Genomic DNA, 15,155 nt, shown 5'->3' on the forward strand with positions numbered 1-15,155 from the left:
TCTGTCACATTTTGTAGCAAATCTATAGCTAATCTTTAAAAATCCTTAATCAAATTTGTAGGAATTTTGTCGCTAAACCAAAGCTATTCGAAATGAGAAAGTAGAGTTATGAAATAGTCGCTAATTTGCTAGGAAATAATCTGCAGTCAATTAGTTGTAATACTATCGCAAAATGTCATCGCAAATTCCTTTTAAACTAGTAACAAATCGATAAGTATCTCGCATTACAAGAAAAACTGGGTTTTGCTATGCTTTTAAAGCATTCCAAATATGCAAAAAGTATAGCGATAAACGTGCCAATTGAGTTAGTGTTAGCTACACTTCGAAAGTGTGCCAATAGGAGACATAGCCACGCTTTTGAAGGGAGAAAATAACGATAATAGAATTTTCAAATTTTGATTTAAAGCATTAGAAATAATGCTTATACGCAATTTTTTATTTGAAATAATAAAAAAAAGTTCTTATAGGTACGTTTTAAATTTTTGAAATTAAATGCTTTTTTATTTTTTGAGTTACTATTTTTTTCTTTTGTTTTCAAATTTTCATTTTGATTTTTTTAAAAAGAATTTAAATTTTAAAAAATATTTTATAAGGTAGATAAGATTTTTTTTAAAAAAATACGAAAATATTTATGTAAATATCAATGATCTTATATTAAAATAAATAAATTAAAATCATTTGTATTACTTTTTTAATGATTTTTTTCATAAATTTTCCATGGATGTATATAGTGGTTAGTGATTAGTAGCAACATGGGACTAATATTTTTTCTGATAAATTAGTAACAACATGAAATAAGCGAGAAAAGTATATCAGTTGTTAAACAGTCGCTAATTCCTCACTAAATAAGCTTTTGATTAGTGACTCAATTGCGACTAGTTACTTATAAAATTTTCTTGATCAGTTTTGGATTTGTTATAACTCTGCGACGGATTTCCAACGAGATTAGCGATTAATTTGCTACAAAATAGGTAGGATATAGCTTTTACTTTGCGACAAGATTGCATTTGCCAAGTCGCTCGCTAAATTAAACTTGCGACAACTTAGCGACAAATGTATTTCGCCCGCTAATCAGCGACTTGAAATTAGCGAACAAACTGTGTCAGTTGTTAAACGGTCGCAAATTTCTCACTACTTAGGTCCTAGGCGCTCAATATCCGTATTTTCACTTTAGCGACTAATTAGCGAGGAACAGTTCCTTAGCTAAATTATTTATCTGTTGTGACGAGTTAGCGACGACTATTTTCTGTCGCTACTCTTATTTTGAATTTTACAATATTATGCGACAAATTAGCGAGAAACTAGTTGCTCGCTAAAAAATAAAAACTTTGGTGACAAATTAGCTAGGAAATTATCCATCGCAAAATGCATTTCAATTCTTCGTGACGGATTAGCTAGGAACGTTGTTCCTCACTAATTAGCCATTTCGCACAAAGTTTATTTAGCGACGAACTAGTGTGTGAATTGTTTCTCGCTAATTGTATATCAAACACTTGCGATGGAATAGTGACAATAATTTCACTCGTTACTTTACCTTTATTCGATTGAACCCCTAAGTGACTGATTTGCTAGAACATTGTCACTCGCTAATTAATTTGTGACAAATTAGTGAGGAAATTTTCCCCGCTCTTTTTTTAGCCACAAAAGTCAATCTGCGAGAAACAAACTTACTCGTAAATCTCTCGCTAATCAGTTGCTTTTCTCAAGTTCAGGTATTTTGTGACCGCTCATTAATTTTGTCGTTAGTGCGTCACTAATTCCTCGCAAGTTAGTGACGGATTAGTGACAAAACATATTTCTCGCAAAAATTCGTCGCTAATTTGTGAAATTCTTGTAGTGACAGAATAAACGAGATACATTCATAAGTGTAAACGAGATATGTATATTATTATAAAAAAATTACGATTAAAATAATTCAATTTTTTAATACTTAAAAAGAGTATATAAAAATTTTATTTAAATTTATTCTCAAATTTGTAACGGCTACAAGGAATATTCAACTTCTAGTCTTTTTAATTTGATTTCTTCTTCCATCACTTATTTAAATTTCTCGTTTATTGATTTTCTCCTCCTACTATTACTGCACTAAAAAAAATTAAAATATTAGATTAATGTAGAGACTCATGTTCTTTGCTCTTTTAGGTAACTGTTTCAAATTTTTGTACTCCCTCATACTCTCGCTTTTCGCGCTTTCAGATCCTTTTTAGAAAATAGTGGGCAATTTCAAATTTAATTTACTAATAAAAATAAATTTAAAAAGAAAATAATCGTCGTAGGTGTTCTGTCAAGTATACTCCGAGTTATAGCTCATCGCTGTTAGAGGGTGAATGCTTCAACACTTCTTGGACAATAGTACTGGATAATCCCTGGAGCTCGAGCACGATCGTGAAACCTGCAAAAAGGACTCCAATGCCCAAGTCAATAGTATATTTATTAGAGTGTAAAACAGAAACGAAAATACTAGGATTGTAATTTGTATTCTCGATCTGTCCTTTTTGTTTAGTTAATGCTACTATTTATTGTTGTTTAGAGTAATCAATCTCTCACCGCCATCTCCGTTCTTTGGGGGAGACAATTATTTATTTTGAAAATATTGAAAAAGAATCCGAGATAGAACCTTATCTATCCGAAGTATAAGGGTTATGGAACACAACCCCAAGCTTGACTTGCTAAATTGTTGTTAGCAAGTTGAGATTTCTTTACAGTCTTATACCTCATAATAGTGTTTTATCTTTATTGAGCCCACAAGCTCAATGTGCACCGTTTTAGTAAGCAGGGCAAGCTTGGTTTTGTTTGTTTTACTATTTTTGGAATACAAAAAGGCGTGGGCCTTGTAATAAATTCTTGTGCGGTTATTTCGAGAAGATCACCACCACCTATCACCATGGTAGTGAACAGTTTTCTAATCCAACCGTTAGTTTAATGGGAGTTCATAAAGTGGTGTTATTTGTTTCTTTATTACCATTTTTCCTTTGGAAAGAGACACGAATTATCTACTAGACTTTGTTTGAAGCTAAAAAGGACATGACTTCAAAAGGTTAGTAGTTCTTTGCCTTTTTTTTTGTTTTTTCGGTGATGGTGATGGTCTAGAATCAATCAAAAACAAGAATCAATTCGTTAGTAGTATAGTCCAAACTAACAACAAACTCTCACAATTAAATGTTAAATTCAAAACAAATATAAATCGAGAGTACTTAAACCTCGGGTCATCTTCTCTAGGAGTTGCAATTAAGTGTACTATTATTGGCTATGGAGAAATGGGGATTGGATGATTGCAAGAGAGGCAAGAAATGTAAATAGCAAGAGAGTAAATGATCATGCAAGAAATAAAAAGGACTCTTTGTGAGAATTGGGTAATCAAGGATTCCTATCCTAGTTATGGACCACAAACATGATAATTATGTGGAATCAATCCCAATTAGTCAATCCTACTTGAGAATTAGTCAAAAGGACATAATTGATTCCAATCCCTAAGTCCTAGTCAAAAGGGCATAATTGATTCAAATCCCTAAGTCCTAGTCAACACTAAGGATCACTTAGAGTCAAGGGAAACCAAACCAATTAATAATCCTCACATAATGCGGAATGGACATCCACAACTCAGTTCCACCCAAACACCCAATTTTTCAACCAAGAGTGTGAAAAACTTAACATGCAAGAAACTAAGAGTCAAAGCAATAAAATGCAAGGAAAGAAAACTTCAAATGCAAGAAATCTCTTGGCAAGTAATTGAGAGCTAAGGTTACCTATCCTAGACGTTGACCACAAACACATGATGATTATGAAGAGTTAATCCTACTTAGTCAACTCTAACATTGAGGATAAGTCAAATAGGTATAGTTGATTTCAATCTATAAGTCCTATGTCAAACTAAGGGTCACATAGAGTCAATGGAGACCAAATCAACTAACTACTCTAATGTATCAAACAAGATGGACATCAATGACTCAAGGATCACCAAAGTCATCAATTCCAAGCCAAGAGTGAAGAAAAACTAAGTAAAAACTAAGCCAAGCATTTTATCAAACACTTGGTGTGCATGAAAATAAAATATCATTAAATTGCAATGAAAATAAATTCTAAAGCTACCAAAACAAGAAAATCATAATAACAACTAAAGAAAGCAAGAATTAACATGAAAACATAAAATTGTATTAAATAAAATAAATTAACAAAGAGTGTTCATAACATAAAAGTGACAAAATAAAGAAAATAACAAGAGAAATGAAGAAGAACAAGACAAAAGAACATGAAAACATAAAGAAATCTACACTAAAATAAGAATTAAAGACTGAAATTAAAGGAAATTAAACTAAACCTAACCTAATTCTAGAGAGAGGGGAGAGCTTCTCTCTCTAGAAACTAAGAGAAAAAGCATAGAAAACCTAAACCTAATTGCCCCCCTTCATCCTTCTTCACTTTGGCTTGAAATAGCTTCAGAAATGAGCTGGATTGGGCTTTGGAAGCCCAAAAATCGCCCCCAGCGATTTCCATTAATGACTTCACGTGCATGCAGTCGTGCGTATGCACAACTTACGGTGCGTACGCATATTTGCGCAAAATTTCCATTGTGCATACGCATCCTTGCACGAAGTCACCGTTGTGCATACGCACGCATCACTGTGCGTACGCATCTTTGCAGCAGCTTCCAAACTCCATTTTCTTCATGATTTCTCCCCTTTTGAATGCTCTTTCTTCACTTTTTCAACCCAAACTTGCCTTGAAAACCTGAAATCACTTGACAAATACATCAAGGCACCAAATGGGATCAAAGTGAATAAAATTTAGCAATAAAAAGGTCTAAAGAACATGTTTTCACTTTCAAGCACAAATTAGGAAGACATCATGAAACTATGCTATTTCAATGGATAAATGGAAGAAAAGTCAATGAAATACACCTAATTAAAGCAAATAAATACCATAAAATGTGGATTCATCACATCCCCACACTTAAACAATAGCATGTCCTCATGCTATACCAAAGGAAGACAAGAAGGGGAATCAACAATTATTCAATCTATCTATATATATGTAACCATACTATCTAACTATCTATATGTATATAATTAGTCCAAATAAATCAATTTCCAAGAAAACATCTATATACAACCAAGGGCTAAAGCAATTATAACCAAATCCTATTCACAATTGAATTGAGTCATATAAAAGAATTTAAGTAAACTTGCAAGATAAGCAATGATCATAGGTGGAAATATGGAATTGAGTGATTGAACCCTCACCGGATATGTGTATGCACTCTAGTCGCTCAAAAGTGTTTAGGGTCAATCCACTCAATTCTCCTCTAATCATGCTTTCTAAAGTTTGTTCTTCATCTAACCAATCAACAAAAATTTAATGTACATATGCAAAAATCATGAGGTCTTTTTAAGGTTGTAATGGGGCTAAGGGTAAAGGTAAAGGATATACATATGGCTAAGTGAGCTTGCATTTAAATCTTTGATTAACCTAAGTTCTCACTAACACATACATACCCTATAAAATTCTAATATCAAACTTAGCTACCCAAAATCTCACTTTTACATATATACACACACTCATGTATCAAATTCAATTCATAACATATGCATTGATTTTTTTTTCATTCTTCTTTTTTTCTTTTTCTTTTTGTTTTTTCTTTCTTTTTTTTCCAAGAACATAATATATATACCAACTCATCAATGCATATGGTTTTTATAATATTACATAAATATGCACCTAAATTTCCAAGACTTTTCAACAAGAATAAAGTACCTATTCATCAACCAAAGTTCTCACATTTTCCCCACACTTAAACATCACACATTCTCACTAACTTATGCTACTCAAAGATTCAAATAGGATAATTAATTGTTTTTCGCTTAAGGTTAATGATGTGGCAAAATAAAGAACAAAAAGAGGGCATTCATAAGCTCAAAGTGGCAAACAAATGTGAATGAAATGGTAGGCTAGGCTATTTGGGTTAAGTGAGCTATAACGAAATAATGGCCTCAATCACATAAATATACATTAAACAATGGATATATAGGATTAAACAAACCCAAGATTGCAATCATAGAGAAGAGCAACATACAAGAATGAAATAAGTGGTTAAATGATGTAACCACACAATAAGGCTCAAAAACTCACATGTTGTATGTTCTTTAACTCAAAAACCATATTCCACAATGTATAAATCATGCAAGTTTCAAAAGATTTCAGCTCAATTCAATTTGAATTTCAATGCCCTATATAAAGAGTAAGCTTCTTGGAAATTTCATTAATTGACTAACATTTATTCTATATATGTATATAGTGTGATTGGATGAAAAAGGTCAAAAATCCTAAGTTTAATTCCTAATTTCAATCAAACCAAAATAGCAAGTATATAGGAAATCAAACTAGGTGCAATCATCACGTCATTCCCAAATCACAATCAAGACTAAAAAAAAAACAAAAAAAAAAAAAAAACATATGTACAAGCCAAAATTAAGAGCAAAATATCAAAATATGCATAACTACTATATAATATTAAGTTATGTACAAGCAAAATCAAAAAGTGCAATAAACTAAACTAAGAAGCTTCTCAAGAGGATAAAATATATACAAAGCAACTAAAAAGCATAATAATAATAAAAACTAAACTACAAGTGTTTGAAAATGAAATTGTCACCCAAAATATGCTTGTTGAAGGACAACCTCCCCACACTTAAGATGTAGCACCGTCCTCGGTGCTCAGATCAAGCGGAGTGGAAAGACTTGTCACTATCATCGGCTCCTGTGTCTGCTGGTGGGTCTCGGGCCTCCTCAGAACGCTCGGGTAGAGTGTCAAGCTCAGGTGGAATGTCAACACCGCCGGAGAGAATAAGCCTCCTCAAATGCTCATAATGTCGCTGGCTGCGACGCTCTAGCTGTTCAAAACGTCGCTGGTTGCGACGCTCTGAACTGGCTATGTCGTCAGACAACTGGTGGATCAGGCTGAAGAGTGGCTGTAGGACTGCTGGTGGTGCTGCATCGGTAGGTGCTGAAGCTGAAGGGACTGATGTGGAAGGTCTCGCCTCTGTAGAAGGTGCTGGTGTCCGTCTGCTGCGTCGTCCAAGTGCTAGCTCAAGTCCTGGCCAATCGCCATGTGGAATGATCTTCTTATGGCCAGCGACTGTTGGTCTCTGATCAGTAGTCATCCAAAGAACCCCAGCCTCCGTGGCTAGCTGAGTAATCAAGCACGGGAAGGCTAGGTTGCCCATATAGTGAGCCCGCCCCATGGACCGTCTAATGTGCCGTGGAAGGTGTAACTCACGGCCCTCCAAGACACACCAGACCATAACAGCCATATCTGCAGTAACCCTTGTCTCATGGGTGCTTGGCATCACATAGTTGGACAGCAGCTGCTGCCAAATACGGGCCTCATATGTCAAAGAACCGACACGGATACCCAAGGGAGTCGTCTTATCAGCACCATATATCCACTGACTCCCAGGCTCAGCAATCACAGCTAAGACTTGGTCCCAATCAAAAGTCTTCATGTGCCTCCCACCTTCAGCCTCTTCATATGCATCTTTACCACTCGGTCCAAGCTCAAGGTGGAGGGCATGCTTAATCGCCTCCTCAGTGACCAGAATCTGCTGGCCTCTCAGGTAAACTGCATCAAGGGCCCCATTGAAGTAGTTCGCATAAAATTCCTTGACCCATGATTCATTCACCGTTGGAAGCTCCTGACCTAGGAAATTCCAACCCCGCTGAGCAATCCGATCATCAGTATACTGGCTCAACTCATCCGGGATATGGAGTTCCCGCTCAACATGTAAGTTCCTTTTTTGGAATGTTTCAAACTTCCGCTCCGAATACGCATTGCTGAACTTATGTTTATTAGTGGGAGGTGTATTCTGAGCTTCTCTGTCACTCCCACTGATACGCCTTGCATAGAATGCAGCATCATTGGTATCAGCAGACTGAGAAGTCCGCTTTCTTTTTCCGGAGCTTGTGGCCTTACCCTTCCCTTTTCTATCAGCCATCTGCAAAACAAGAAGGGAAATGGGGATATGAACATAATCTAGAGGCACACAATCAAGGAAGTATGATAAATAGATAACAAGCAGAAACTGCATCACCTAGCAACATATAACAGAAGTGAACAGAAAATGGAAATTGAATGGAAGCATACATGAGAATCAAATCAAATCAAACAAAAGCAACTTCCAATCAAATTCAGGACATGAGGAAAGCTAACTTGCTTGTTTATCGAAGAATAAAAGAAGGAAGGAACATTGTTACTATGCACAAAGAGAAAGAAAATAGTTAAAAGTTAAAAGTTAATGTTAGTTGAGAAATAAAAAGGAAAGTTAAAAGTTAAAAGTTATGTTAGTAAAAAGGAAAATGGTTAATTGAAAGGTAAAGAAATGTTAAAGGTGAGGTGAAGAAAAAGAAAAAGTTAGTTGAAAAAGAAAACAAAGGTTAAACGTTATGTAAAAAGAAAGAAAAAGTTAGTAAAAGAAGTGGAAGAAAAATCAAAAGTTAGGTGCATAATCACAAGTCCCTTAATTCCAAAAAGTTTTAAAAATGTCAAAACAAGCAAGTTTCTATTCACTTTTCAAAAGTTCAAGATGCCAAAACAAGTAATGCACATGTATGTGTAGAGCACATAATCAAATAAGTATTAATCACAAGCAATTGGCATAAGTTGAAATAATTTGGTGTTGGCAAGTCAAAACTTTAATGAACAATGCACATAAATGAAATTCAAACACCAAATTTCAATGAGGCATGAAGGTCACAAGGTTGAGATAAGAGTTGAAAATTTTATGCACTATGTGACTAAAGGTAATTTGGGCATAGAGAAAATGAATCAAATTAGCCACATAGGTAGAAGAAATCATCAAACTTGTGAAAGCAAGCAAATGGGGCTCAAATTCAAATGAAAACCAAGTTTATGGTCAATCTGAAAATTCACTTGAACTATTCAATGCATAGAAGTAAATCAGCATTATAAACAAGCAAAGAATGTTATAAGCATGACCAAAACTTGTAAACAAGTTCTTGAGGAATTTTCCAAAACCGTTTAGCAAACAAGATTCTATTGACACAGAATTTCGTCAAATAGAAGCTTGTTGCACCAAATAAAACAATGTTATTTAATGAAACATGGTTAGGAAAAATCCGGCAGCATTTCAGCGGTAAATTGACTATTTCCCAAACTCAATCAATCAATTCAGATTCCATATGAATGCAACAATTAAACACAAAAACCAGATGTGAATTCATATGAAATAAACATGTAAGCCAACAGACAGCAACAACAGCAGTGAACAATTCAGGCAAAACAAATAAGCAATGAACCCAAACAAACAGCATCAAGCAGCATGCTTTCTTTGAACAATGAACAAAAGTAATGGCCTAAAACACAGCACCAAATCAGCACAATGAATAAAAGTAATGGATTCAGGCAGCATGCTACTCATTGAGTTCAACTTGCAAATACCATTCCAAGACAATAACCATTCCACTTGCAAGCAGCATGGATTCAAGAAATTACTTATAACTAAATCCAACAATGAAATAAAACTTCAGCGGCAATCAAATTCAATTCATAACAGCCCTCAGCAAGAATCAAGCAACAAAAACATTATGCAGCATCAAGAAACCAATTGAGTACAAAGGCAAGGCATCACCAGCAACGGATACCCCAATTTCAGATAGAAATTCAGTTATTCCAAAACAGCAGCAGCTTCAGAAAGTACAATTAGCAAACAACATTTTGAACTCATCCAAACACTGGCAATCAGCAAGAACACAGCAGCAATCATAATTAACAGTGTGGTAAACATGAACAAGAATACAGTAGCAGTAAACAGCATATTTCCCAGGTTCAAGCAAGCAGCAAAAAGAATTCATATGACTTAACCAGTTCCACAAATTGAAATCATTGCAGTTCATATAATATGGACCAAGCAACAAGCAGAGCAGCACTTAGCAACAACAAACCAAGAGAAATTAATGAAACAGTAATACGTTCATAGCATAGTTCATCCAGGGTAGCATTCAGGGAAGAGATAGAATCATTTCGAACAGCAACAGTAAGCAAAACAAAACCTACATCCACTAACCACTCCAGATTCTCTAACAACCTAATCAACTAAACATACATAAACTAGCTAAATAAGCTAAACAAAATTAACTAGTAGTGATATAACAAACGAAACAGAATAAAAGAAAAATGGGGAAACCTGGAAAGAAGAAACGGAACAGGGGAGGGGAAGGCAAGCACTGGAAGGTGGAAGCGGCCGGCCAAAGTGGCGGCACCAGCGGTGATACTCATAGACTGAAGCGGCGAAGAAGAAGGGTAGCACCGCGTTGCAGGGATGAGAAACAGGGGAGACGCCCTGTTCTTACTGCTCGAAGGCAATCGAGAGAACAGGGGGAGGGGAATGGTGGTCGCGGTGAAGCGGAAGTGGGGACAACAGCTGTTAGAGGCCGCTGAGAGAGGAGAAAATGGCTGGCTACAGCGGAGGGTGACGGTGGGTGGCGACGTGGAGGCGCTGCGATGGTGGCTATTCTGAGAAGGGAGAAGAGGAAATGGAAGAGGAGGGTGGTGGCTTCTAGGCTTGGCGGAGGTGGTGATAGTCGAGACGATGAATGAAATGTGGATTGTGCGTGTGTACAAACGGTGCGAGCGCTACGAACAGGGGCCGTGTTTTTGAGTGTGCGTACGTACCAGGACCGTGCGTACGCACGAAATGTTTTTTTTTTTTTTAACATCACCCAACATCCTAATATTCATAGAAACAAAAATTAACAAAAATTTATAACTATTTACATTCAACTTTAAAATTACCAAGATTTTATTTTCCAAAACAAAATTTGTTAACTACTCACTTGAAATATGCACAAACAAAAACTACCAAAACTACTTTAACTATCCACAACTAATTAAAAACTTTAAAATTTCAATTCATGACACAAAGACAAATTCAAAAAAAATTACCAACTATTCAAAAATAGCAATTGAAAAACTAAAAATCTAAAAAGACAAGCTACCAATCAAGAGACATATTTACAAGAATGCAATAAAGGAGGAAAGTTAAAAAGTTTTACCATGGTGGGGTATCTTTCACCTAGCACTTCTATTTAGAGCCCTTAAGTTGGATTTTATTGAGAAGCTCTCATCAAAGAGGCTTGTGTTTCCATTGTTTCTTGAATTTCCACCCATGTTTGTAATTTCCATGGCTTTTGAGATTCCAAAGTTTGTACACCCAATCTTCTTGTGAATTCTCTTCATTCCATCTAGATGACAAATACTTGAAATTCTCAATCCCTATAACACAATAGCAACCAAACTCATAATGCAATGGGTGAGAATCCATAGGAGAAAAAGGAAATAAAAAAACAAAAGATAATAAGAAAAAGTAAGATAAACTCCTAAAATTAACAAAGACAAGCTACTAAGCAAAAGTAAACTATTCACATATTCACATAGTAACATATTCACAATGTCCATAAATGAGCAAGCAACATATGTACAATCAACAAAAAAAAAAAACAAAAAAAAAACTATTTACAATATTCAGATATGCACAATAGCCAATAACATACACCATTGCACCTCCCCGGCAACGGCGCCAAATTTGATGAGTGAGAATTTATGTCGGTTCGGAATCAATCAAAGACAAGAATCAATTCGTTGGTAGCATAGTCCAAACCAATAATGAACTCTCACAATCAAATGTTAAATTCAAAAAAAATATAAACCAATAGTACTTAAATCTCGGGTCGTCTTCCCTAGGATTTGCAATTAAGTGTACTATTATTGGCTATGGGGAAATGGGGATTGGATGATTGCAAGAGAGGCAAGAAATGTAAATAAAATGAGAGTAAATGATCATGCAAGAAATAAAAAGGACTCTTGGTGAGAATTGGGTAATCAAGGATTTCTATCCTAGTTATGGACCACAAACATGACAATTGTGTGGAATCAATCCCAATTAGTCAATCCTACTTGAGAATTAGTCAAAAGGACATAATTGATTCCAATCCCTAAGTCCTAATCAACACTAAGGGTCACTTAGATTCAAGGAAAATCAAACCAATTAACAATCCTCACACAATGCGAAATGGATATCCACAACTCAATTCCATCCAAACACCCAATTTCTCAACCAAGAATGTGAAAAACTTAACATGCAAGAAACTAAGAGTCAAAGCAATAAAATTCAAAGAAAGGAAACTTCAAATGCAAGAAATCTCTTGGCAAGTAATCGAGAGCTAAGGTTACCTATCCTAGACGTTGACCATAAACACATGATGATTATGAAGAGTTAATCCTACTTAGTCAACTCTAACATCGAGGATAAGTCAAATAGGTATAGTTGATTTCAATCCATAAGTCCTATGTCAACACTAAGGGTCACATAGAGTCAATAGAGACCAAATCAACTAACTACTCTAATGTATCAAACAAGAATGGACATCAATGATTCAAGGATCACCAAAGTCATCAATTCCAAGCCAAGAGTGGAGAAAAACTAAGTAAAAATTAAGCCACGCATTTTATCAAATACTTGGTGTACATGAAAATAAAATAACATTAAATTGCAATGAAAATAAATTCTAAAGCTACCAAAGCAAGAAAATCATAATAACAACTAAAGAAAGCAAGAATTAACATGAAAACATAAAATTGCATTAAATAAAAGTAAAATTAACAAAGAGTGTTCATAACATAAAAGTGACAAAATAAAGGAAATAACAAGAGAAATGAAGAAGAACAAGACAAAGGAATATGAAAACATAAAGAAATCTACACTAAAATAAGAATTAAAGACTGAAATTAAAGGAAATTAAATTAAACCTAACCTAATTCTAGAGAGAGGGGGGAGCTTCTCTCTCTAGAAACTAAGAGAAAAGCATAGAAAACCTAAACCTAATTGCCCCCCCATCATCCTTCTTCACTTTGGCTTGAAATAGCTTCAGAAATGAGCTGGATTGGATTTTGGAAGCCCAAAAATTGTCCCCAGCGATTTGCCATTAATGACCTCACGTGCATGCAGTCGTGCGTACGCACAACTTACTGTGCATACGCATTTTTGCAGCAGCTTCCAAACTCCATTTTCTTCATGATTTTCCCCCTTTAAAATGTTCTTTCTTCACTTTTTTAACCCAAACTTGCCTTGAAAACTTGAAATCACTTGACAAATATATCAAGGCACCAAATGGGATCAAAGTGAATAAAATTTAGCAATAAAAAGGCCTAAAGAGCATGTTTTCACTTTCAAACACAAATTAGGAAGACATCATGAAACTATGCTATTTCAATGGATAAATGCAAGAAAAGTCAATGAAATCCACCTAATTAAAGCAAATAAATACCATGAAATGTGGATTCATCAGATGGCTAGAGATAAAGTGGTGGAGGTTAAAAAAAAAGACATATACAATTGGGTGCATGTTGATGTGAAGCATCATGCTTCGACTTACAATATTGCCGAGTCTTTGCATTAACTTAATTCTATAAGGTTGGTGAAAGATAATGCAATTGTTGGCATGGAGTTGCTTCCCTGTAGCAGCAAAGAAAGAGTCTGCGAGAGGAGGGGAAATTGGGCATACTTCTATCTATATACCCCTTGTCTGATGGTGCTACATTTGAAGTTTCCATTTTTAAAATTTGAGTGTAATGTTTTGACATAGTTAAACTGCGCCTCTTCCCAACTGCATCCAAATTCATGGGCTTTTTTAAGAGCATATGAGTGTTTAATGAAGTTTCTTGAGTTTCCTCCTTCACTAAATGTCTTTTTCTTACTATTTCAATCTAAAGATATGTGAAAAGGTCTCTGGGTCAACTTTAGTAGCTATCCTAGTTATTCATTGTTTGTTTTGTATAAATCTTCTTTCAAAAATTTCAAAGCTATGTTTGTAAAAGTTCGGTCATCGGAAATTGAATACCCTTTCTACTTAGATGATAAGTTAGTTGAAATGTTCCCTCTTTACTGGTGTCCAGAGCCGATGCAAATATTAGAAGCTATTGAAAGAAGTGATGAAGAAAATTTGTTTTTGGATTTCATGGTGGATTTCTTTGCGGCAGGGGAGCTGTTGTCCATTTCTGAACTTTTAAAGTTTGAAACTGATGAGGAAAAAACGATTCCACACAAACTCACCGGCAAGTGTACCGGGTCACATCAAGTAGTAATAACTTACAAGAGTGAGGTCGATCCCACAGGGATTGATGGATTGAGCAACTTTAGTTAGGTGATGAATTTAGTTAAGCGAATATTTGATTATATGAGTGAAACTTGATTAATAGAAGTAAAATTGTAAGAAAATAAAAGGGAGAATGAAAATTGGTTGAATCTTAAAGTGCAGAAGAAGTAAATTGCAGAAACTGAAAGTGTAAGAAAGTAAACAAGCTGAAACTTAAACTGTAAGAAATGTAAATGACTGAAACTTAAACTGCTAGAAATGTAAATTGCTGAATCTAAATTGCTTGGAAACTTAAATTGCATGAAGAATAAAGGGATTTGGGTATTGGGATTCAAGGATGAACTAGAAAATGTAAAATGCAGTAGATCAGGGAAGTATAAGATGAAGAGAAATTGCAGAAGAACCAAAACAGAAATAAAAACTTGCAGAAGAATTAAAACAGCAAGAAAGCTTAGCTCAATTATGAAATCCTAAAGGAGAAATTGACAATTGCAAAAGAGTAACAAAAACAGAAGCAAATCTAGATCTCAATTACTCTCTTGACCAAGAAGTAAAGAAGAAATAGCAGAAGAAATAAAATGAAAACAGAAAGAAAGCTTAGATCCAATTTCTAATTCTTAGAATTATAAAAAAGGAAAAGTAAAAGATGATCCTGAGATGAAGAAATTCAGTAGAGTTCTTCTATCTTAGCTCAAGACCCAAAACAGACAATAGAAGTTGCAGAAGAAGGAAAATGAACAAAGAAAACTTAGATCTGGTCCTCAATTCCCAAATTCTTCAAAAGAAAATTAAAAGAGAACTAAAAGTGAGCTAAAGGTTAAAAATCAAAAGGTAGGGTCCTCTCAAATTAAATTTACTCCTATTTATACACTTTCTATTTCCATCATTTAACACTTGAAGTGGGCTTTTGGGTTTGGCCTTGAATGAGAGTGGGTCAGGGTGCATTTGGTACTCCTAGTGGAGCATTCAGTTGGGAAAGTGAACGCCCCGTT

At 35.0% G+C, this 15,155-nt stretch overlaps 1 protein-coding gene across 2 annotated transcripts; it reads right to left on the reverse strand.

Annotated features, from left to right (window-relative positions):
• Positions 1 to 6,465: 6,465 nt before the first annotated feature.
• Positions 6,466 to 10,715, reverse strand: LOC112743860 (uncharacterized). 2 transcript variants are annotated; one of them, XM_025793238.3, is made up of 2 exons: positions 10,197 to 10,715; positions 6,466 to 7,988 (listed from the first exon to the last, which is right to left on the reverse strand). In XM_025793238.3, exon 2 carries the CDS (start codon positions 7,986 to 7,988, stop codon positions 6,717 to 6,719), a length of 1,272 nt encoding a protein of 423 aa, XP_025649023.1. In that variant the 5' UTR covers positions 10,197 to 10,715; the 3' UTR covers positions 6,466 to 6,716. The 2 variants fall into 2 exon arrangements, with proteins under 2 accessions (XP_025649023.1, XP_025649024.1); XM_025793239.3 differs by lacking the exon at positions 10,197 to 10,715 and adding an exon at positions 8,138 to 8,728.
• Positions 10,716 to 15,155: the final 4,440 nt, after the last annotated feature.

Source organism: Arachis hypogaea, chromosome 14 (assembly GCF_003086295.3).
Source record: "Arachis hypogaea cultivar Tifrunner chromosome 14, arahy.Tifrunner.gnm2.J5K5, whole genome shotgun sequence".
Taxonomy (NCBI): domain Eukaryota; kingdom Viridiplantae; phylum Streptophyta; class Magnoliopsida; order Fabales; family Fabaceae; genus Arachis; species Arachis hypogaea.